Source organism: Capricornis sumatraensis, chromosome 12 (assembly GCF_032405125.1).
Source record: "Capricornis sumatraensis isolate serow.1 chromosome 12, serow.2, whole genome shotgun sequence".
Classification (NCBI taxonomy): Eukaryota; Metazoa; Chordata; class Mammalia; order Artiodactyla; family Bovidae; genus Capricornis; species Capricornis sumatraensis.
The window spans coordinates 60,421,603-60,443,751 of NC_091080.1; the positions used below are offsets into that span (position 1 = coordinate 60,421,603).

The following is a 22,149-nucleotide window of genomic DNA, read 5'->3' on the forward strand; positions in this document are numbered from 1 at the left end:
TACTCCCTGTTTTATGAGTTTGGCTTTGAGATTCAACATATAAGTGATATCACATGTACTTGTCTTCTTTTGTCTGACTTACTTCACTTTAGCATAATGTCCTCAAGTTTCTTCCATATTGTTCCAGATGGCAGGATATCCTTTTCCTCATGGCTGAATAATATTCCATTGTGTGTGTATATATATATGTGTGTGTGTATATATATGTGTGTGTGTGTGTAGTGTATATATGTGTATATGTATATATATGCCATATCTTCTCAATCAGCTCCATTCCTGGGTAACAACAAATGGTCTATAACTGAGGCTTCAGTGTATGATGAGCAAAAGCCTAAGCTTTATCATATAAATCAACTGATTTGTAGTATTCATGCAAAGAACAATAGCCATAGATATGAAGCTTTCCCTTATTTTAGCAGAAAATAAGAAACTGAGAAATATTTATATAAATGAAAGTTTTACCAAACCCAAGGGGGAGAAGAATGGTGTTTCTGGTTTATCATGAAATAACTCCAGTGTGCCCTGCACACAGCCTCCCTTCTTTGGCAGATAGACTTTCCTCCATGTGGGTGCCAGGGACACTTGATCCCACCGTTTCATGTTTGTTTTCAGGATCAGTTCAGTGATATGAGAATCAGCATAAACCAGACGCCTGGGAGCAGTCTTGACTTTGGGTTTACAGTAAAATGGGCTTTTTCCAGGATCTTCGTAGCATCAGTTGAAGCAGGTAAATCATAGATTTTGCTCTACGGTGGTGTTTTCTTGTTTGTTGTCTTTTGCTGTTCAGTGTCCCCCTCCCACCCCCTCCCCCTGCCCAGAAATGTGCTTATTTGAAAGGGGAGGAGAAAACACACGTGCAAAATGCAGCAGTAAAGTGAAGAGATATGTCTTCTTCCTGGAGACTAATGGAGTTATGAATTACATATTGGTTGATCTTGCATAGTTAATTTTAGTGTTGAAGAGTCGTAATTTTGTGAGTGTTAACAGAATTCATTTATCAAAATTTTAGACTTAATATTTGGAAATACTAGCAAACTACCAAATTGAAGATCCAGAAAGAACTGTCCTTGTGTTTGTGGTGGGTAATAGTACTATATATCATCAGTATTTTCTGGACCCCAGAGGATGTTTCAGGACTTTTACAAAAAGGATTGCCCCTCCTCCACCCAGGATTATTCCAAATTAGGCCCAGGAACTCTTGGCAAAATATTACAAGACCTGAAATTAAAATGAAAGCTATTGTATAAACAATATGTTCCTCAATACAAAAGTTCCTCATTTGAATGTTTTAGCTATATAAAAATGCATACTCACTCTGGTTATTTCTTTGAGATTCCAAGGCTGATTTAATTAGATACTGATAGGTAGTAATTTTAAGCCATTTTAAGTGACCTTTTTTTTTCATCCCCATTCCAGAGCGCATCTGGCTTTGGAAGCTCAGCTAAAGTACAATATATACTTTATGTTTTTAATTTAAACATAATTAAATTTTTTCTTCTTAGGTTAATAAAGCAATTTAATTGAACAGATGACTTTATCATTTCTCCTTTAAATGCTTAGAAAGATACATACCATAGAATAAAAAAAATGCCTTTGGTTGCCTTGTAATTTTGTAGCTACTCAAATATTTGATAACTTTAAGAAATTCTGTGACTCTTCTGCAACTGAAAGATATGAGAAATGCTTAGATGAGGTTAAGAAGTCATTGTTTTCCTTAATTTAAATGAGCAGTGACTAGTAAAACATGTTTTTATTTTTCATTGGTGGTTTCATTTATTTTGCTTTATTTAGGTAGCCCAGCAGAATTTTCTCAGCTACAGGTAGATGATGAAATTATTGCTATCAACAACACCAGGTTTTCATATAAGGACACAAAAGAGTGGGAGGAAACCATGGCTAAGGCCCAGGAAACTGGGAGCCTAGTTATGGATATCAGGCGCTATGGAAAGTCTGGTGAGTTGGTTATCCCACTGTGTTTGGCTTTCTAAACTGGGAGCTGGTCTTTGGCAAGTGGTTATAACAGCTTGCTTCAATAACATTTTTTTCTCTCTCCATTTCACTTTTTTGTTTTTTGGCTGAAAGATGTTTGTGGTTATGTTGAAATGTCTTGAATGATATTTCTTTGGATGTTCTGTCTGAAAACTTCACTAGCAAATTTACTGAATTCTACATGATTTATTGACTGATCGATGTGCTGAACTGGCTTTGAATGCAGATAGCAACTGAAGGCTCTTGTAATTGTGTCTGCATTTGGGAGTTATATGCTGATGTTGAATATTAAGAATTACACCGTGGTTTCACTTCCTCTACAGCATCCTGACTGTAACTGGTATAAGAAAGAACACAGTAGGTCAGTATCCCAGTTGTTGACTCTCAAGGAAGTTTCCATGTACATTTCATCACTGTGTTTCTTAATTGTCGAGGTTAGATGGGGAAGGGCATTAAGCTTTCCAAGACCTACAAACTTAGGATATCAAAATATAATATCCAGTCCTGGTTTACAGAAAGATTCAGCAAATTTGCCAGTCTTTTCATTATTAACATGCTCTAACCCTCTGGTTTTGGAAGGCTATTTGGTGGTAAAAGGCCTTAAACTCTTCATTTCTTTCACATACTGTCTGATTTATTTGTCTTGTGTGTGTGTATGTTTTGTGTGTACATTTCAGTAACTTTGTTCTCTCCACTTCTACATTTATGTGTACTTATTTCTTGATCTTCATGTGACAATCAGATTGGGGCAAAGACCAGACTTCCCTGCCATTTACACGGCATAAAACCCTCAATCTCACCAGTATGGCTACCAAAATTATAGGTTCACCTGAAACAAAGTGGATTGATGCCACTTCCGGAATTTACAGCTCAGACAAAGCTTCAAATCTGTCAATAACAACCGATTTCTCAGAAAGCCTTCAGAGTTCTGTAAGTATTTTGAGAAGTGTTAGTATTGGGTAGAGCAAAGCAACTATAGGCAGTGTGTTGGAGGTGGGGGAGGAGTTTACTTTCTTTGAACAATTTTGATGCTATTTTAAAAACATAGATAATTAATAAGGTAATTTATAGTAATGAGAGTAAAATATATCTTTGAAAATCATAAGGCATTACTCATGAATAATTATGAGTAATAGTGAGTTATATAATGAAAATAATCTAAAGATCCCACAGCGATCTTTTGTAGGTGTTTCTTACCAACCGTTCATCATTATACCCATCTCTTAGATCATTGTGAATGTGAAGAAGTTAATTATGTAGAATTATATGCTATAACTTTTCTATGCTTTCCTTAGTCTTTATTGGTAAAATAAGTATAGTAATTGTGTGCAATTTAAAAACCTCATGAAGCAGTTTTAGTTGTTGTGTGGGTGAATTTGATGGGTAGAATTACATATGTAGTTAAGAGATGCATGGTTACATTAATTGATTAAAATTGATTAATTAGAATGTAAGCATTTTTCTAAGTATCAAAGTAATAATTAAATTTAAATTTTCAAATCAATGTGTGTACATTGACTCCCTAGATATAATTGTTGTCATCCCAAGATGCTTCCTTTTGTCTAATAAGGAGATTCTGCAACCTGTATAAGAAAGGTTTAAATGTTAGAGGGTTCTATATGACTGTGTTGCTTATTTACAAACACAAAGCAAATGGACAAATGGTTATTTAGCCCATCATGTTTCTTGGAAAATTAATGACTGGTCAAACTTAAAGCTATTCATGCTTGCAGTTAGTCTTAATTTTCCACAGCTCGTAAAAAACAATGAAAAAAATTACATTTCTATTATATGTAAAAGGCTATAAGAAATATATTAATATCCTGAACAGTTCATCTTATTAGCAGATATGTCTACTGATGAGAAATGGATTATTTAAGCCCAGTGTCTAACTGGAGAGAATGTTAACTGCCATTTTTATCCTTTCTAGAATACTGAATCAAAAGAAATCAATGGAATTCGTGATGAAAGCAGTACTTTTGAGTCAAAAGGTAAACATTACCATTATAACTTACATTTAAAATATAGGAAAAGTCACTACACTCAAGCCCTGCTATTATAAAAATTAATATCTGTGAGTGAAAGCAAAACTGATCCAGTGCAAGTTGAAACTCAAAGGTTAGCATACAGATCCAATTGCAGCCAGGTGGAAGGGCGTTGAGTTCCAATGTTGAATAGTCCAGGAACTGCAAACAAAGCTTTGGCAGCCTCTGCAGGAGCTCTGAGCACCTATGTGTCTAATCCAAATAAGAAAGACTGGTTTTCTGGAGGCCATCAACCTTCTTGCTACGGTGTGCTGGCAAGAGAAGTCTTAGTTAAATATGAAATAATGCATGAGGTTTCCTTTCCCCCTTAATTGTTGTCAAGGGGTTAAGTAAGCTTGGAAGCTCCTAGAAATAGGGAAATGCCAGTGGAAATAACGATTGTTAGGAAAAAAATACCCATTTTTAATGAAAAAGCAGCCATACAGCATCTAGGGAAACTTTGTAGTATGGAGTTACCACTCCTTTCCTTCTCCTCTCCTGTTCAGTTATCTGCAAATAGCTGAGCCACCACATTCTATGTGCTGTGCCTTAGGCAGACAAAGGAAATAAGAAAGATCTGGTCCATATAGGCAGGGAGAAACCCAAAGAAGTTGAAGCTTCTCTTAGCATGAAATTAGGCTGCCAGGCACAGGGCTGGGTTTTCTCAGTGGTTTGGTGATTTTGAGTCTGCATTTGTCAGTTCATAATATCTGATGTCAAAGTCAAACCAAGTTTATGAATTTCCCTTCCTTTATTGATTATTTATCTTTGTATTTAATTTATGATATCTGGAAGTGACTCCATTTGCTTTTTTCCTTTTTAAAGTTATGGCTATAAGATCTTGGAAACTAGAGCAAAATAGTTAGTCTGTTGCTCAGTTGTATCTGACTCTTTGCCACTCGGTGGACTTAGCCCACCAGGCTTTTCTGTCCATAGAATCCTCCTGGCAAGAATACTGGAGTGGGTTTCCATTCCCTTCTCCAGGAGATCTTGACCCAGGGATTGAACCCAGGTCTCCCGCTCTGCAGGCAGATTGTTTACTGTCTGAGCCACCAGAGAAGCCTAGTTAAGAAGAATGTTTTAATTATAGCTTAAAAAAAAATTGTTCTCTGGATATTTATTTTCTTGTTCTATCCATTTTTTTAGTTCCTTTTTAAAAACTTCTATGTATTATGCAACTCTTAGTTACAAGCAATTCTTCCTGTACTTGAGAATTTAATTGATAAGCTTAAGCAAAAAATTTTAATTTCCATTTCTCTAAAGATGTGTGATCTGGCGTGGAAGATAGTACTTCGGCTTCTATGAAACTATGATGCTAGCTGCTAAAATTTATTAATCAAAATATTAGTTCCTGTTACTAATTTGAACATAGTTATAGACTACTAAAACTATGTGTGTCTTTGTGCATTGAAATAACCCCTATCTTCTATGGCTATCAGTTTTGTCACTTGAAAAATAATATTGCTACAGATTGGAAAAATGTATCAAGTATCATTTAGTTTTCCAGTGGTGAGAGATTAAAATGAATGACATGATATTGATGTACTTTTTTGTTTTTTATATTTTTCAACTAGCCTCTGAACCTATTTCTTTGAAAAACTTAAAAAGGCGATCACAGTTTTTTGAACAAGGTAAACTGCCACGCTAACAATTCATGTACTTTCATGGAATTGTTCCCACTCTCCACTCTCTCCTGATAGTCTGTGGTGCTCGGCACTGAGCCTCTTCAATTCGGCCATCATTATGACCAAGCAACATAACCCATTTCCATTCTTTCCCTAGGGTCATCAGGCTTTTCTTACAGTTCATGGGTCTACCTCTGTGGTAATGGGTCTTTGCGTGTCCTTTGTATACCTCTGAAGTTTGTTTTTTGTTTTTTTTTCTAATTAAAAAAAAAATTGAGATGCTGTTTAAACACACACTTCTTGCCACTGGGTGACAGTGAAAAATGAGAAATTTCATGTATGCTTTACTGCTTCCTACAAATTGCGTACTATTGGATTACACCAACATGCAATTGGCCAGCTCCTAAAACATCAAATTTGGGGTTATGGAGAATGCTCTGAATAAAGAGCAGAATCGTTGAGTGCTATTAAGATGATGACTTTGAAGTGTTACTAGGACTGCTGTGTTGACGTTGAAGTAAATTAAAAGTAAATTTTGGACACGCCTGTCAGCGAGTGTGCTTTGACATTCCCTGTGTTGGTGTAGTCGGGCAGTGCTGCTTCACAGGGTGCTTTGCATGTGGCTTTTCCTCCACGTTCACGTTTCTCTCCTGCTCTGTCTCATGGATGCAGTTTGAACTCTGCGTTTTGCAATCGAGAACTTAAAAGTAATATCCAACATTTGAGATGGAATGGCACAGTCAATAGGGAGTGTGCTGTTGGTGTCTAAAATGTCATTGTTTCTTACTTTTAAGATTATCCATAATATTTACAAACTTGCCTTATAACATGATACTTACTGGATCTGTGTATTTTGTGTTAATCTCCTCGTAGGCACTTTTGATGAATTAAGATCTCTTTTCAATCATAAATAGAACTAGCTTACCAGCTATGCACGTGCAAGGGTCTATTTGTGTCAGTATCCTTAGTGGGTTTGACATTTTTTGTTCAACTCTGATTTTTCTGTGGTAATTTAATTGAAACCTTATGATACTCCTAGTTCAGATTGGCTAAAATAAAGCAATTCCTTTTCTTTCTCCATGGTAATTTTCACTCCCTTTTCTTCAACAGACTATTTTAGGGAAGAGTATTTTCCTAAATCTCAAAGCAGTTTTCTGTAAAATTTTGTTGTGTAAGTGAATAATCTGACAGCTGAGGTTTCAGGAAAAATGAAAAATTATAATACGAGAATGTATTTTATGAAATTTGCTTGCATGTTTATAATCATTGTACTATATTCAGGCAAACACAGTTATGTAGGTCCCCTAAGAGTAAAAAGAATGACCTTCTGCTCATAAGTTTACATGTGAAGTCTGAATCTTTGTGTTTCAAATAATAGGCAAGGAAAGGGAAATATTTCATGAACATGTTTGTTGGTGACTTATTTCAGAAAAGTAGCTCATTGGCAATAAGCCCTGAAAAATGTGACTTACACCTGTCACAGAGTAATTAATAGCAACAAGTAAAAAGTTGGGTTCTATAGATGTTGTAATATTTGAAATTCAATTTTTTCTATTAGGCTATGAGAATATTATTCACCCTATTAATAAAAGAACCCTGAAACCCCTTAGAAATATACCTGTATCTCTGCCCTAGCACCTCAAGCTGGGCTGTAACTTGGGCATTCACTGTTGATCTTTTTCACTGGCTTTGAATTCTGAAGATAAGTGACAAGCAGATGGAACTAAAGAGAGAAGCTTACTGTTGTTTGAAAACAACTGATGTCACTTAGTATACTGTCATAGAACCAGCTTAGTGATACGATTTTCTGAAGGGAATTATTTCATAGAAATGAAGACTTACATTGTTTTTTTATTCTTTCCTTGCCCACATGCTGTAACACAGGAAGCTCCGATTCTGTGGTTCCTGATGTAAGTAGTCTTCGTTTGGTTTTGGAATAAACTAGGAGGCTTGGGTGGGACTGAACTAGTGCACAGTAGCATCACTTATTTTTACTTTAAGCTGCATGAGAGTTTATCCAGGAATGACTTTTCCAACATGAAAAGACCTTTTTTTTTAAATTGAAGTATGCTGCTGCTGCTGCTAAGTCATTTTCAGTCATGTCTGACTCTGTGTGACCCTATAGATGGCAGCCCATCACGCTCCCCAGTCCCTGGGATTCTCCAGGCAAGAACACTGGAGTGGGTTGCCATTTCCTTCCTTTCCAGTGCATGAAAGTGAAAAGTGAAAGTGAAGTCGCTCAGTCGTGTCCGACTCTAAGCGACCCCATGGACTGCAGCCCACCAGGCTCCTCCGTCCATGGGATTTTCCAGGAAAGAGTACTGGAGTGGGGTGCCATTGCTTTCTCTGTAATTGAAGTATAGTTGACTTATAATATTGTGTTCCTTTCCAGTGTACAGCAAAGTGATTCAGTTATATGTATATATGTTCTTTTTTATATTTTGTCCATTATGATTTATTACAGGATATTGAATATAGTTCTCTGTGCTATACAATGAGACCTTGTCGTTTATCCATTCTATATAAAACACTTTGCATCTTCTAATCCCAAACTCCCAATCCAGTACTCACCCATTCCCCCATCCCCCTCCCCGTTGGCAGCCAGGAGTCTGTTGTCTATGTTGGTGAATCTCTTTCTGTTTCTTAGGTGAGTTCCATTTGTGTTAAGAGACATACTTTGAAATATAAAGCCCATTCTCCTTTGGTACAGCATAGGCCAAGGGTGATCTGAATAATTCATGTATGCAAAAGCACTTCAGTAGATGACTTCATGAAATAACATATTCTTCTTGGTTTGCACCTCTTCTCTTATAACCTGGCAGCTTCCAGTCCCAACTATTAGTGCCCCAAGTCGCTGGGCCTGGGATCCAGAGGAGGAACGGAGGCGGCAGGAGAGATGGCAGAAGGAGCAAGACCGACTGCTGCAGGTAGAGCAAAGTAGGGTGGATCAGCAGGAATTACATTTGCCCCAAGAGCTTCTCCTGCTCAGTGGCAACTGGTACTAAGAAGCAGCTTGAAAAATGAAAAGCCAGTAACCACGTAATTAACAAATGTGTTGATATGTAGCATGTTTTGTATGAAATACTTTTCTGTTTTTGAAAATTTCTAGAGTCATCCTTTTTAAATTATTTATTAGTTCCTGGGTATATTTTTAGCCACCTTCATGGATCACCGTGCCTGAAGAGGCTTGCATAACTCAATGAAGCTATGAGCCATGCTGCGTAGGGCCACCCAAGGCGGATGGGTCACAGTGAAGAGTTCTGACAAAATCTGGTCCACTGGAGAAGAAAATGGCAACCCACTCCACTGTTCTTGCCTGGAGAATCCCATGGACAGTATGAAAAGGCAAAAAGATATGAAGGCAGAAGATGAGCTCCCCAGGTTGGAAGGTGTTCAATATGCTACTGGGGAAGAGCTGCGGACAATTACTAGGCTGTATATTGTCACCCTGCTTATTTAACTTATATGCAGAGTACATCATGAGAAGCGCTGGACTGGAAGAAACACAAGCTGGAATCAAGATTGCCGGGAGAAATATCAATAACCTCAGATATGCAGATGACACCACCCTTATGGCAGAAAGTGAAGAGGAACTAAAAAGCCTCTTGATGAAAATGAAAGAGGAGAGTGAAAAAAGTTGGCCTAAAGCTCAACATTCAGAAAACGAAGATCATAGCATCAGGTCCCATCACTTCATGGGAAATAGATGGGGAAACAGTGGAAACAGTGTCAGACTTTATTTTTGGGGGCTCCAAAATCACTGCAGATTGTGATTGCAGCCATGAAATTAAAAGACACTTCCTCCTTGGAAGAAAAGTTATGACCAACATAGACAGTATATTCAAAAGCAGAGATATTACTTTGCCAACAAAGGTCCGTCTAGTCAAGGCTATGGTTTTTCCAGTAGTCACGTATGGATGTGAGAGTTGGACTGTGAAGAAGGCTGAGTGCCGAAGAATTGATGCTTTTGAAGTGTGGTGTTGGAGAAGACTCTTGAGAGTCCCTTGGACTGCAAGGAGATCCAACCAGTCCATTCTGAAGGAGATCAGCCCTGGGATTTCTTTGGAAGGAATGATGCTAAAGCTGAAACTCTAGTATTTTGGCGACCTGATGTGAAGAGTTGACTCATTGGAAAGGACTCTGATGCTGGGAGGGATTGGGGGCAGGAGGAGAAGGGGACGACAGAGGATGAGATGGCTGGATGGCATCACTGACTCGATGGATGTGAGTCTGAGTGAACTCTGGGAGTTAGTGATGGACAGGGAGGCCTGGCGTGCTGCGATTCATGGGATTGCAAAGAGTCAGACACGACTGAGCGACTGAACTGAACTGAACAGGAAAGAATGACGCAGCTGGGCCAAAGTGGAAGCAGTGCTCAGTTGTGGATATGTTTGGTGGTGAAAGTAAAGTCCAGTGCTGTAAAGAACAATATTGCATAGGAACCTGGAATGTTAGATTCATGAATCAAATTAAGTTGGATGTGGTCAAGTAAGAGACGGTAAGAGTGAACTTTGACATCTTAAGAATCAGCGAACTGAAATGGATGGGAATGGGTGAATTTAATTCAAATGAGCATTATATCTACTACTGTGGGCAAGAATCCCTTAGAAGAAATGGAGTAGCTCTCATAGTCAACAAAAGAGTCTAAAATGCAGTGCTTGGAGGCAATGACAGAATGACAGAATGATCTTGATTCGTCTCTAAGGCACACCATTCAACATTATAGTATTTCAAGTCTGTGCCCCAACCATTGAGGCCAAAGAAGCTGAAGTTGACCATTTGTATGAAGACCTACAAGACCTTTTACAACTAACACAAAAAAACAGATGTCCTTTTCATCATAGAGGATTATAATGCAAAAGTAGGAAGTCAAGAGACACCTGGAGTAACAGGCAAGTTTGGAATACAAAATGAAGCAGGGCAAAGGATTACAGAGTTTTGTCAAGAGAACACACTGGTCATAGCAAACATCCTCTTCCAATAAACCAAGAGGTGACCCTACACATGGACATCACTAGTTGGTTAATACTGAAATCAGATTGGTTATATTCTTTGCAACCAAAGATGGAGAAGCTCTATACAGTCAGCAAAAACAAGACTGGGAGCTGAGTGTGGCTCACAGATCATGAGCCCTTTATTGCAAAATTCAGACTTAAGTTGAAGAAAGTAGGGAAAACCACTGGGCCATTCAGGTATGACCTTAATTAAATCCCTTAAGATGATATAGTGGAGGTGACAGATAGATTCAAGGGATTAGATCTGACAGACAGAGTGCCTGAAGAACTGTGAACAGAGGTTCATAACATTGTGGAGGAGGCAGTGACCAAAACCATCCCAAAGAAAAAGAAATGTAAGAAGGCAAACAGGTTGTCTGAGGAGACTTCACAAATAGCTGAGAAAACAAAAGTGGAAGGCAAGGGAGAAAGAGAAAGATACATCCAACTGGATGCAGAGTTCCAGAGAATAGCAGGGAGAGATAAGAAGGCCTTCATTAGTGAACAATGCAGAGAAATAGAGGAAACAATGGAATGGGAAAGACTAGAGATCTTTTCAAGAAAATTGAAGATACCAAGGGAACATTTCATGCAAAGATGGGCATATTAAAGGACAGAAACAATATGGACCTAACAGAAGCAGAACAGAACTATACAAAAAAGATCTTAATGACCAGATGACTGTGATGGTGTTACTCACCTAGAGCCAGACATTCTAGAGTGTGAAGTTAGGTGGGCCTTAGGAAACATTACTACAAGCAAAGCTAGTGGAGGTGACAGAATTCCAGCTGAGCTTTCAAATCCTAAAAGATGATGCTGTAAAAGTGCTGCAGTCAGTATGCCAGCAAATTTGGAAAATTCAGCAGCACCACAGAACTGGAAAAGATCAGTTTTCATTCCAATCTCAAATAAGGACAATGCCAAAGAATGTTCAAACTACTGTACAATTGTGCTTATTTGACATTCTAGCAAGGTTATGCTCAAAATCCATCAAGATAGGCTTCAGCAGTATGTGAACCAATAACTTTCCAATGTACAAGCTCAGTTTCAAAGAGGCAGAGGAACCAGAGATCAAATTGCCAACATTTCATTGGATCATGGAGAAAGCAAGGGAGTCCCACAAAAACATCTACTGCTTCATCAACTACATGAAAGCCTTTGACTACATGGATCACAACAAACTGTGGAAAATTCTTAAAGAGATGGGGATACCAAACCACCATACCTGTCTCCTGAGAAACCTGTGTGCAGACCAAGAAGCAACATTTAGAACCATACATGGAACAACGGACTGGTTCAAAATTGGGAAAGGAGCGCAAAAAGGCTATATATTGTCACCCTTCTTATTTCACTTATATGTAGAGTATATCATGCAAAATGCTGGGCTGGATAAATCACAAGTTGGAATCAAGATTGCCGGGAGAAATATCAGTAACCTCAGATATGCAGATGATACTACTGTAATGGCAGAAAGTGAAGAGGAGCTAAAAAGCCTCTTGATGAAAGGGAAAGAGGAAAAAAAAAGAAAGTGAAAGAGGACAGTGAAAAAGCTGGCTTGAGACTCAGCATTTAAAAAACTAAGATCATGGCATGCAGTTCCATCACTTCATGGCAAATAGAAGGGGAAAAAGTGGAAGCAGTGACTTCCCTCGCAGGGGTCTTCCCTTATAGCTCAGTCAGTAAGGAATCTGCCTGCAATGCAGGAAGCCCAAGTTCAATTTCTGGGTCAGGAAGATCCCCTCGAGAAGGAAATGGCAACCCACTCCAGTATTCTTGCCAGAAGACCCGCATGGACAGAAGAACCTGGCAGGCAGGCTACAGCCCACGGGGTCTCTAGAGTCAGATGGACACGAGTTAGCGACTAAACCACCACCACCACCACCACGAGAGACAGATTTTATTTTCTTGGGCTCCAAAATCACTGTGGATGGTGACTGCAGCCATGAAATTAAAAGATGCTTGCTCCTTGGAAGGAAGACTATGACAAACCTAGGCAGCATATTAAAAAGCAGAGACATCACTTTGCTGACAAAGGTCTGTATAGTCAAAGCTATTGTTTTTCCAGTAATCATGTACGGATGTGAAAGTTGGAACATAAAGAAGGCTGAGCGCCGAAGAATTGATGCTTTGAATTGTGGTGCTGCAGAAGACTCTTGAGAAACTTTTGTACTACAAGGATATCAAACCAGACAATCCTAAAGGAAATCAACCCTGAATATCCATTGGAAGGACTAATGCTTAAGCTGAAGTTTCAATACTTTGGCCATCTAATGCAAAGAGCTTACTCATTGGAAAAGACCCTGATGATGGGAAAGACTGCAGACAAAAAGTGAAGTAGGTGGCAGAGGATGAGATGGTTAGATAACATTACCAACTCAATGAACATGAATTTCAGCAAACTCTGGGAGATAGTGGAGGACAGAGGAGCCTGGAGACCCCTATCTGTGGGGTTGCAAAGAGTCAAACATGACTAGCAATTGAACAACAACAAATATTTTTAGATAATGTAGCATCATCATTTCATGGCTTTTCTTATTCACGAGAGGTCTGTAGGTTTGTAAGGACCAACCCACATATTGTCACCCTGCTTATTTAATTTATATGCAGAGTACATCATGCAAAACGCTGGGCTGGAAGAAGCACAAGCTGGAATCAAGGTTGCTGGGAGAAATAGCAATAATCTCAGATATGCAGATGACACTACCCTTATGGCAGAAAGTGAAAAGGAAATAAAAAGCCTCTTGATGAAAGTGAAAGAGGAGAGTGAAAAAGTTGGCTTAAAGCTCAACATTCAGAAAATGAAGATCATAGCATCCGATCCCATCACTTCATGGGAAATAGATGGGGAAACAGTGGGAAGTGTCAGACTATTTTTCTGGGCTCCAGAATCACTGCAGATTGTGATTGCAGCCATGAAATTAAAAGACGCTTACTCCTTGGAAGGAAAGTTATGACCAACCTAGATAGCATATTCAAAAGCAGAGACATTACTTTGCCAATGAAGGTCCATCTGTCTAGTCAAGGCTATGGTTTTTCCAGTGGTCATGTATGGATGTGAGAGTTGGCCTGTGAAGAAAGCTGAGCACTGAAGAATTGATGCTTTTGAATTGTGGTGTTGGAGAAGACTCTCGAGAGTCCCATGGACTGCAAGGAGATCCAACCAGTCCTTTCTAAAGGAGATCAGTCCTGGGTGTTCATTGGAAGGACTGATGCTGAAGCTGAAATTCCAATCCTTTGGCCACCTGATGCGAAGAGTTGACTCATTGGAAAAACTCTGATGCTGGGAGGGATTGGGGGCAGGAGGAGAAGGGGACGACAGAAGATAAGATGGCTGGATGGCATCACCAACTCTGTGGACATGAGTTTGAGTGAACTCCGGGAGTTGATGATGGACAGGGAGGCCTGGCCGTGATGTGACTCATGGGGTTGCAAAGAATCAGACACGACTGAGCAACTGAACTGATCTGAACTGCACCCACATACACTGTATGCTCAGTCTATTGCAGAGTAATTCAGTGCCCCTTCCAGTTAGCTGGGGGCTTCCATGAATTACAGCCATGGGGAAAGGTGGATATGAGTTCAGTTCTCCATGTCTACTCTTCCCTATCTGCATTTTAGCTCAATATGAGCTATTCTACTTTAGTGATGCAAATCTGATTGGTTAAATCAACGTCTCTATCTTTAAATATGGAGGTAGAGGGTAGAACTGGCCAAAATCCAAATAAGGGATTGTTTCATATCATTAGCATATTAATGAATTAATATGCCATCTCATCTTATAGGAAAAATATCAACGAGAACAGGAAAAACTGAGGGAAGAATGGCAGAGGGCTAAGCAGGAGGCTGAGAGAGAGAATTCCAAGTACTTGAATGAGGTAGTGTTGGATCGTGTCATCTTCTTTCTTCCCTACCTTGTTGCTGAAAGTGGCTGTAAAATGGAACTACCCCGTTTCACATGGCTTTGGCCACACATTCATTTATGTCGCTCTCTCAATGTACCCGGCTGCGGTTTGTCACAATTTTGCTTTGATGTTTCAGCCTTTCTCCTAGTTGCTCTGCTGTGTCACTAAGCAGTCCTATCAGAAGGCTTTAAGTGTGTCTTCCTTTTCTGTGTTACAGTTCCACTCCCCACATGTGATTTTGTCTGTGATAAAACTTTTTTTTTTAATCTTTTTAGACCATTTTTAATTAGAGCATATTATTGGTCTTGGTTTCTTCCATACAACAATGTGAATGAGCTCTAAAACTATATATATTATTTCGAGTGGAATTCTGGGCCAACTACAATAAGTATCATTTAAAACTGAATATAGACATGTCTTTGTGGAATGATAGAAATGCACAGATTTAGACGGGTTTCTCTTCTCCCTGGTCATGTAGGAACTGATGGTCCTGAACTCAAACAGCATTTCTCTGATGGCCCGGGAGCCTGCCCTGGCCACCAGAGGTGAGGAGTCCCAGTCTTCTGACAAGGAAGGAAGCCGGGCAGAGGAACAGATGAGGCACCAGGAGCAGGAGGAAGATGCGAATGAGGACCAAAGGAAGAAGCTGCAGGAACAACTCACTCTTGAGAGAGAGAGGAAGTTGAAGGAGCGGCAACATCAGGAAGAGCAGCAACAGAAGCGGCCTGAAGCGGAGGAGCAGAAGCACCAGGCAGAGAAAGAGAGGGAAACTTCCATCAAAATATACCAGTACAGAAGGTCTGTCTCCACGGCCAGAGGGCACGTGTGGTTTTTCAATTGTCTTGGCTTAGCTGAATGGATACAGCCATATCCATTCCCTACTTCAGAGGCGCCTGCTTGGTCCTCTTGGTCCCCACCGTCCATCCTCTACACAGGGGAACCCAGCAGAGTGTACCCTTTCCATTGTCAGTCTGAGCTTATCACCTGACTTCCTGCTGTGAATTCCCCTGTTGCTCCCTGTCATATTACAACATCATCCAAAGTCCTTGCCAAAGCCCAGGTAGCTTGGGTGAGCTGCATCTTGGCTTTCTGGTCTATCCAGCTTCCTACCACTCTTCACCTCACTTGGTTGCTTCTAGTCACAGTGGCCTCCTTTTCCTTCCATGACAATGTCCAATTTATTCTGCCCTGAGACTTTCACATTTTCTAGTCCCTGTATCTGGAGAAGGCTTCCCTTACATGCTTGTGTGGCTCAGTCATTTTCTTAAAGTGTCTGCTCCTATGTCACCTTGTCAGACTTTGCAGAATACCTCACCTGAAATACAAGCCTCTTCCTCACCCCTTCTCTCCAGTATGCACTTGCCTGCTTTACATTATGCATTTATTTACTCATCTGTTAACCTGCCTATCCCACTAAAATGTATTAAGAGGCCAATAAGTATGCTTTGTTTACCACCCCAGTCCTGGAATAGTACTGAAACATAGCAGGCAATCAGTGTTATGTTTGCAGGATGAATGAATTGCAAATGTCTATTGATGGTAGTGGGTCTCTGTTTTTTTGCAGAGATGGATTAAAATATTTCTGTTTGTTTAGTTTTCAACTCAGAGATCATTCTGAGAATGGTCTATTCTGAGAAAGAGGCTGCTGCTGCTGCTAAGTCGCTTCAGTTGTGTCCGACTCTGTGTGACCCCATAGATGGCAGCCCACCAGGCTCCCCCATCTCTGGGATTCTCTAGGCAAGAATAGTAGAGTGGGTTGCCATTTCCTTCTCCAATGCATGAAAGTGAAAAGTGAAAGTGAAGTTTCTCAGTCGTATCCGACTCTTAGTGACCCCATGGACTGCAGCCCACCAGGCTCTTCCGTCCATGGGATTTTCCAGGCAAGAGTACTGGAGTGGGGTGCCATTGCCTTCTCTGAGAAAAAGGCTATAATAACATTATTTTGATATTCATTTCTTAAACTCTGAGATGGCATTAAATTCTAACATTTTGACCATAAACTCCTTTTCCATCTTTTAGGCCTATTGATTCCTATGACATACCAAAGAGAGAAGAAGAATCTTCAGATTTGCTTCCTAGCGACAGGTGTGTAGAACTTCAATTATAATTTGGTGGGAGTAATTGGCTTCAGATGAATATCTGAGGGCTTGTGTAAGAGTTTTGTAGGACTAAGTTAACACTTGCTCTTTTATGAGATACAGAGATATCCTGCTGATTGATCTTTGTATCAGTTGGCTTTTGCTGTGTAACCAACTACCCCTAAACTTAATGACGTGATTATGATTTTGTGAGTGAGCATTTTGGACTAGACTCAGTCACTGGTTCTTTTAGTTGACTGGATTCCTAGTGTATCTACCACCAGTTTACTAAGCAATTCTGCTTTGGGAGTTGACTGGCTGTCAGCAGGGGCAATGAGAGCCACTGGGCCATGTGTCTTTCAACATCCAGAAAGCCAGTGCAGTCTCCTCCACATGTGGCTAGACAGAGCAAAGAGAGAGAATTAAAGAGAAGAAGTATGCAAGGCAGTTTGTAGTTTAAGATCTGACCTGGCACACCATTGCCCTGCCCCATTTTGTTACCTAAAGTCACAAGCCCAGCCCAAGTTCACGGAGAGGAGAAGAACCCTACCTCTTTGTGGGAGGAGCCACATGCTAGCAGAAGGGACACACAAAAAGTGTGTTTGTTTTTGCAATCTACCTGGAGCTTTGTTTTAAAGGAGTTATAAGTAATAGTGTGAGTTTACTGAACGTTCCATTCAGACATCGGAAATGAACCTTGTAGACTTTTTCTTAGTTTGATGAGACCTACTGGTCAGTTTCGGGGAATGAAGATCAGATTTCAGATACCTGAAAAGTTATACATTTCCTAAAACATTAAATCTGATATTTTAAAGTAATTTAAAAAATGCTTTGCACTCTTGAGATCACTTAGGACTTCTAAAAAGTCTGTATTTATCTGTTATATGACTATTAATTAGTGTTTTCACAGCTAAAATTTCTTCAGCAAGTTTATCTTAGAGATAGGGGAGGACTCATCTCTATATCAGGATGACTGAACAGGACTCAAAACTAGAAAGGGAAAAGAAACGGAATATACATAAAGGTAGTAATGAGCTGACATTAAGCTAGAAAAAATTGCTCATGATGGATGACCTTATTTACAGTCATTGTTTCCGAATAACTTTAGATCATTAAAATGTGTATCTTTCTTTTTTTAAAGATATGATTTATTTATATATTTAAATAAGCCTCATGTATATAGCTCATTATCTTGAGAAAATAATTAGGTTGCTGAGAAAGGAAACTTAAGGAATCTCAGAAAATATGAAATATTCTAGGCAGTTGTGATAAAGCATGCCCTAGAGGCATTAAGGAGTATAGCTAGACATCATGCATTGAAAGCATTTTCTCCTACGTTAATACAAATGAAACTATTCATGAATGTTGCTAACAGTTTGTGTTGCACGTAATTATATGCTGTATTAATATGTTATAAACGTGCATATATATATATGATAATGCACATTATATATTATTATTTGTTATTATTACTAGTATTTGAAATTGTGCCCAGAAAGGGAGAATGAGATGAGCATGTATTGGTATATAGACCCAAGTTTACCATCACAGAATCAGGCCATTTCAGAAGCTGCCTATGCCAGTGTGCTCCAGCACCTCTTTGGAATGCTAGGGTGGCATTTGATGAGTTACTGCATCAGAGTAGGACCCTAAGGCCCCTGAGTTCACTTCTTAACCCTTGGGAACGTGGAGGATGCATTAACATTCTGATGTTAGGCTGTCTGATAATAGAGGCTTCATATAGCTTGGTAAGATTGATATCTGGTAGAGAAGAGGGTCAGAGTATTCAAGTCATTCCAAAAAGTCATAGGATTTCACTGTCATCAAATTGAGAGGATTGTCACATGCTTCTGTCTGTTTCTAGCATCATGCTCTTTTCTCTTTATAGATGTCACCGTTCTCTGCTAGTTTGTACAGCATGAAAAATTCTTTGATATGAAAATAAATATGGCTCTCAACAGACATGGAAAATAAATCAACTGCTTTAAAAATAGTCTTTTTGGTGTTGTTACTTCATAAAAATATGAAAAGACTGTTCTTCATGAGATATATGTAATGTGTTCTATGTTTTAGGAGTAAATCCAGATCAACTACTGAATTGGATGATTCCCCCACAAACAAAAATGGTAAATGTGAATTTTTTTCAAAATTCTTCAGCATGATTGCTTAGCTATGCTATCACACCCTATGATTACTATTTTTAAGGTCAAGACATTTCAGGCTCATTAAGATTACATATTTGAAATACTACGGATTTTTAGCGTTTACATATCAGAGCAGAATTATCTTGTGCTTTTTTTGGCTTTACTTTATAATGGAGGGAGTAGTGCAAGATTAAAATGATTATAGATAGCTTAGAAATTATGTGAAAAATTTGCAAAGTGATGCTAATACCTTGTGGTATAGTGGATTTTATTTTGCCGCCAAAGAATTGGGACAGTAGTTTTCTGCAGAGGACCAGGGAAATTGTATATAAACGTGAAACTGGACATGTAAATGACAAGATAGCAAAAAATTCAAAATGATGATTTCACTAACGTGGCAAAAGCAATTTGGAACCTGGTATTTTTAGTATAAAGTGAATTTCTGGACCGTAGATAACTGAGGTTATGTAACTAAGGGAAGAAAACTAATCAGAAATACCATTTTAAGCTGAGTTTGCATACCAGGCTTTGAGATAGGAAGGTGTTGGTCAGTTATGTAAACGACTGAAGATCCAGCTGAAGATTGAGGTGGACTTGGTGGACATGCCCATTTAAGTGGAAGACTACTGCCCAGTTCCAGTTTGTCACTGCCATGGGGGAACATACAAACTTGTGATTGCTGCAACTCTTTCTATTGAAACACAGAAGTAAAAAAAAAAAAAGTCTGAATTTTTATTTTAAGGAAGTTTGACCAGGAATTTGAAAAATTGTGTAACCCTCTGTGAGCCAAACAATATCCACAGGCCCCAGTGTTCTGATGGCAGCTAGTTTACAACCTCGAGTTAAAGCTTGTAGAATTTATAGTTTCTAGTAGGTTTCACGGTCACCTCCTTTCCCTTAACACAGAGAACCTTTCATTATCTGGTCCTAGTTTAACTCTTCGGCCTATTTTGTTGTTTTCCCCATAAGCGTCCCTTAACTATAACCAAACTATTCTCTCATTTTCCAACTTATCAGATGCTTTCTGATCTGGTTCCTCTGGTCTTACCTGTTTGGATTTCCAGTTTCTTCTCCCCAACTGTGCCCTGAGGTCACCATTAAAATAAAAGTTTAAGTACTTCCATCTGCCATGAAACATGAAACAGTGATCATATTCTCATTTGAAAGTAAACACATGACCTGTTAGTAACAACAAGTGTGACTCTCAGAAATAGTCTTCTTAATATTGTGACTTGTGTTATTGATCTGGCTATTTTTGTACATATATTTTCTCCCCTGAATAGCACACAGTAGATGTTATCAAATATTTTGTTGGAAAACTTGGTTATTCCAGTAAGGCATCTTTAAAATAGAAAACATTTTATTTTAAATCTGACCAAATTGATAAGATGTGTGTACATATCAATGTAAACATAGATGTGTATAAGAAATTTTTGGTGGCCTTGCTCATTGCTTCCTAGAAGATAAACTATGGCGGAGTGAATTTTGAAAGAAAGACAATAGCCATGAATCTGGAGAGTGAATGAAAAATCCTTAGGTGAAATTTCCTAATCCAAGTTAAAATGGGGAGATTCCCTCAAAGTTATGGATGTTTTACGCAAATCAGGAATTCATCAGCAAATCTAAGGAGACAAAACCTTTAGGATAAAACCTGACTTAATTGTCATTCATAAATTCAACATCCAAACTACCACAGTCAGTTCTCTTAAAAGAGATAAAAGTCTGATAACATTCTTCAGCCATCATTTGGATTACTTGGCTATTTTTCAGTTTCACAAAAGCCATTTCAGTGACTGAGTATGCTGTCATTCCTGTGGTCTGGTCATGACTTATTCTGTGACTTAACACCATGAAGACATGCGCCATGTCAGCTGGAAAGAAAAGAAAGTGAAAGTTGCTCGGTCGTGTCCGACTCTTTGCAACTCCATAGACTGTGTAGTCCATGGAGTTCTCCAGGCCATAATAATGGAGTGGGTAGCCGTTCCCTTCTCCAGGAGATCGTTTCAACCCAGGGATCGAACCCAGGTCTCCCACATTGCAGGTGGATTCTTTACCATCTGAGCCACCAGGGAAGCCCCTTGTCAGCTGGAGGTATATGCCTTTATGTCTGGCTCTCTCCCCAGGGTGAGTGTATATTTTTTGAAAGAATAGAAAGCCCTGTTCCCTTGCAGAGTTATCACAGCAAGCATTCAATGAGCAGGTGCTTGACTAATTTTAATTTAGGAAGGAAGGAAATAATGGAAGAGAAACTTTCTGGATGAGCAGTTTGTCATTTAGTACTGCTGAAATCAAGACCAGTTGTCTCCTTTTTAGGCAGCTCCTTAGTTTTCCCGAGTGTCCCCCTGGTATGCCTCTGGGACTGGAATTGGAATTTCCAGGGACAGGACAGACTGTTGCTTTATCTTCTGAGGCAGCAGTCTCATTGAGAATTGATAATGTGAGCCTGTGTGCCCACTGTCACTTTCTTTTTTTGGCTCCACTGTATTTGGAGATTTAATTACTATCCCTGTTTTTAATGCACTAATCCTGCAGCTTTTGATATTTTTAATTTAGGAAGCAATAGATACCCAGACCGAAGTGGAAGCAGTAGCTCATCACAGAAGAGCTCGAAGAAGGAACCAGCACCATCAGGAGCGGAGTTGGAGAGACAGCAAATTCTCCAAGAAATGAGGAAGAGAACCTCCCTTTATGACGACAACAGCTGGATCCGACAGCGCAGTTCCAGTGTCAACAAAGAGCCTATTTGTCTGCCTGGGATTATGAGAAGGTGTGAGACGTCTTTGGAATGATTTCCCTTTCTGTACTGAGGTGCAGATATTTAATTTCTAGGTGTGCTGGCTACTTTGGATGAAAGAGATGTCATCGCTTCTTCTCTTACGTAAGATTTTGTGAGAAAGAGAAGCAGAACCAGTGTCATTGGGCACTTGTCACGAAGCACTGATTAGTGGCAGACACATGGCAGGCACTTTGTGTACATCATCTCACTTCATCTGGGAAGAATGTCTTGAGGCAGGAATGGTAATTCTGCTTTTCCACAAAGAAGCTGTGGCTTGAGTAAGGAATGCATGTGGACAAAACCACGTGGCTAGTAGGTTGCAAGGCTGGATGTGGAGTTCTGATGTGTGATTCATGCATTTAAATAATTGACGTGCTTAGTGCTTCCTTGAATGATGAATTTTTAAAAAATGAAGCCTCTGTTTATAATAAGATTGGAATTATGAAAATGATGTTCACAAAGTGTGGAAACCTGGTATTTGCAACTTTAAGGAAAATATATAGATAGAAATTAATTGCAGATGAGAGGACGAACTAAGCAGAGGTATCTGGGGTAAATGAATACTGAAGCTACTTTTGTTTAGTATTTCCACCGCTGATAAACTGGTGAATCCTTTC

At 39.3% G+C, this 22,149-nt stretch overlaps 1 protein-coding gene across 1 annotated transcript in view; it reads left to right on the forward strand.

Annotated features, from left to right (window-relative positions):
* The window catches only part of LMO7 (LIM domain 7), a 104,224-nt gene that overhangs the window by 76,685 nt on the left and 5,390 nt on the right, over positions 1-22,149 (forward strand). The window contains exons 14-25 of the mRNA XM_068984293.1: positions 613-727; positions 1,792-1,953; positions 2,813-2,919; positions 3,920-3,980; positions 5,588-5,644; positions 7,523-7,548; positions 8,461-8,565; positions 14,415-14,507; positions 15,013-15,332; positions 16,554-16,619; positions 18,686-18,738; positions 21,310-21,523. Of these exons, the coding sequence (XP_068840394.1) occupies positions 613-727; positions 1,792-1,953; positions 2,813-2,919; positions 3,920-3,980; positions 5,588-5,644; positions 7,523-7,548; positions 8,461-8,565; positions 14,415-14,507; positions 15,013-15,332; positions 16,554-16,619; positions 18,686-18,738; positions 21,310-21,523 (1,379 nt within the window). The remainder of the gene's footprint in view (positions 1-612; positions 728-1,791; positions 1,954-2,812; positions 2,920-3,919; positions 3,981-5,587; positions 5,645-7,522; positions 7,549-8,460; positions 8,566-14,414; positions 14,508-15,012; positions 15,333-16,553; positions 16,620-18,685; positions 18,739-21,309; positions 21,524-22,149) is intronic.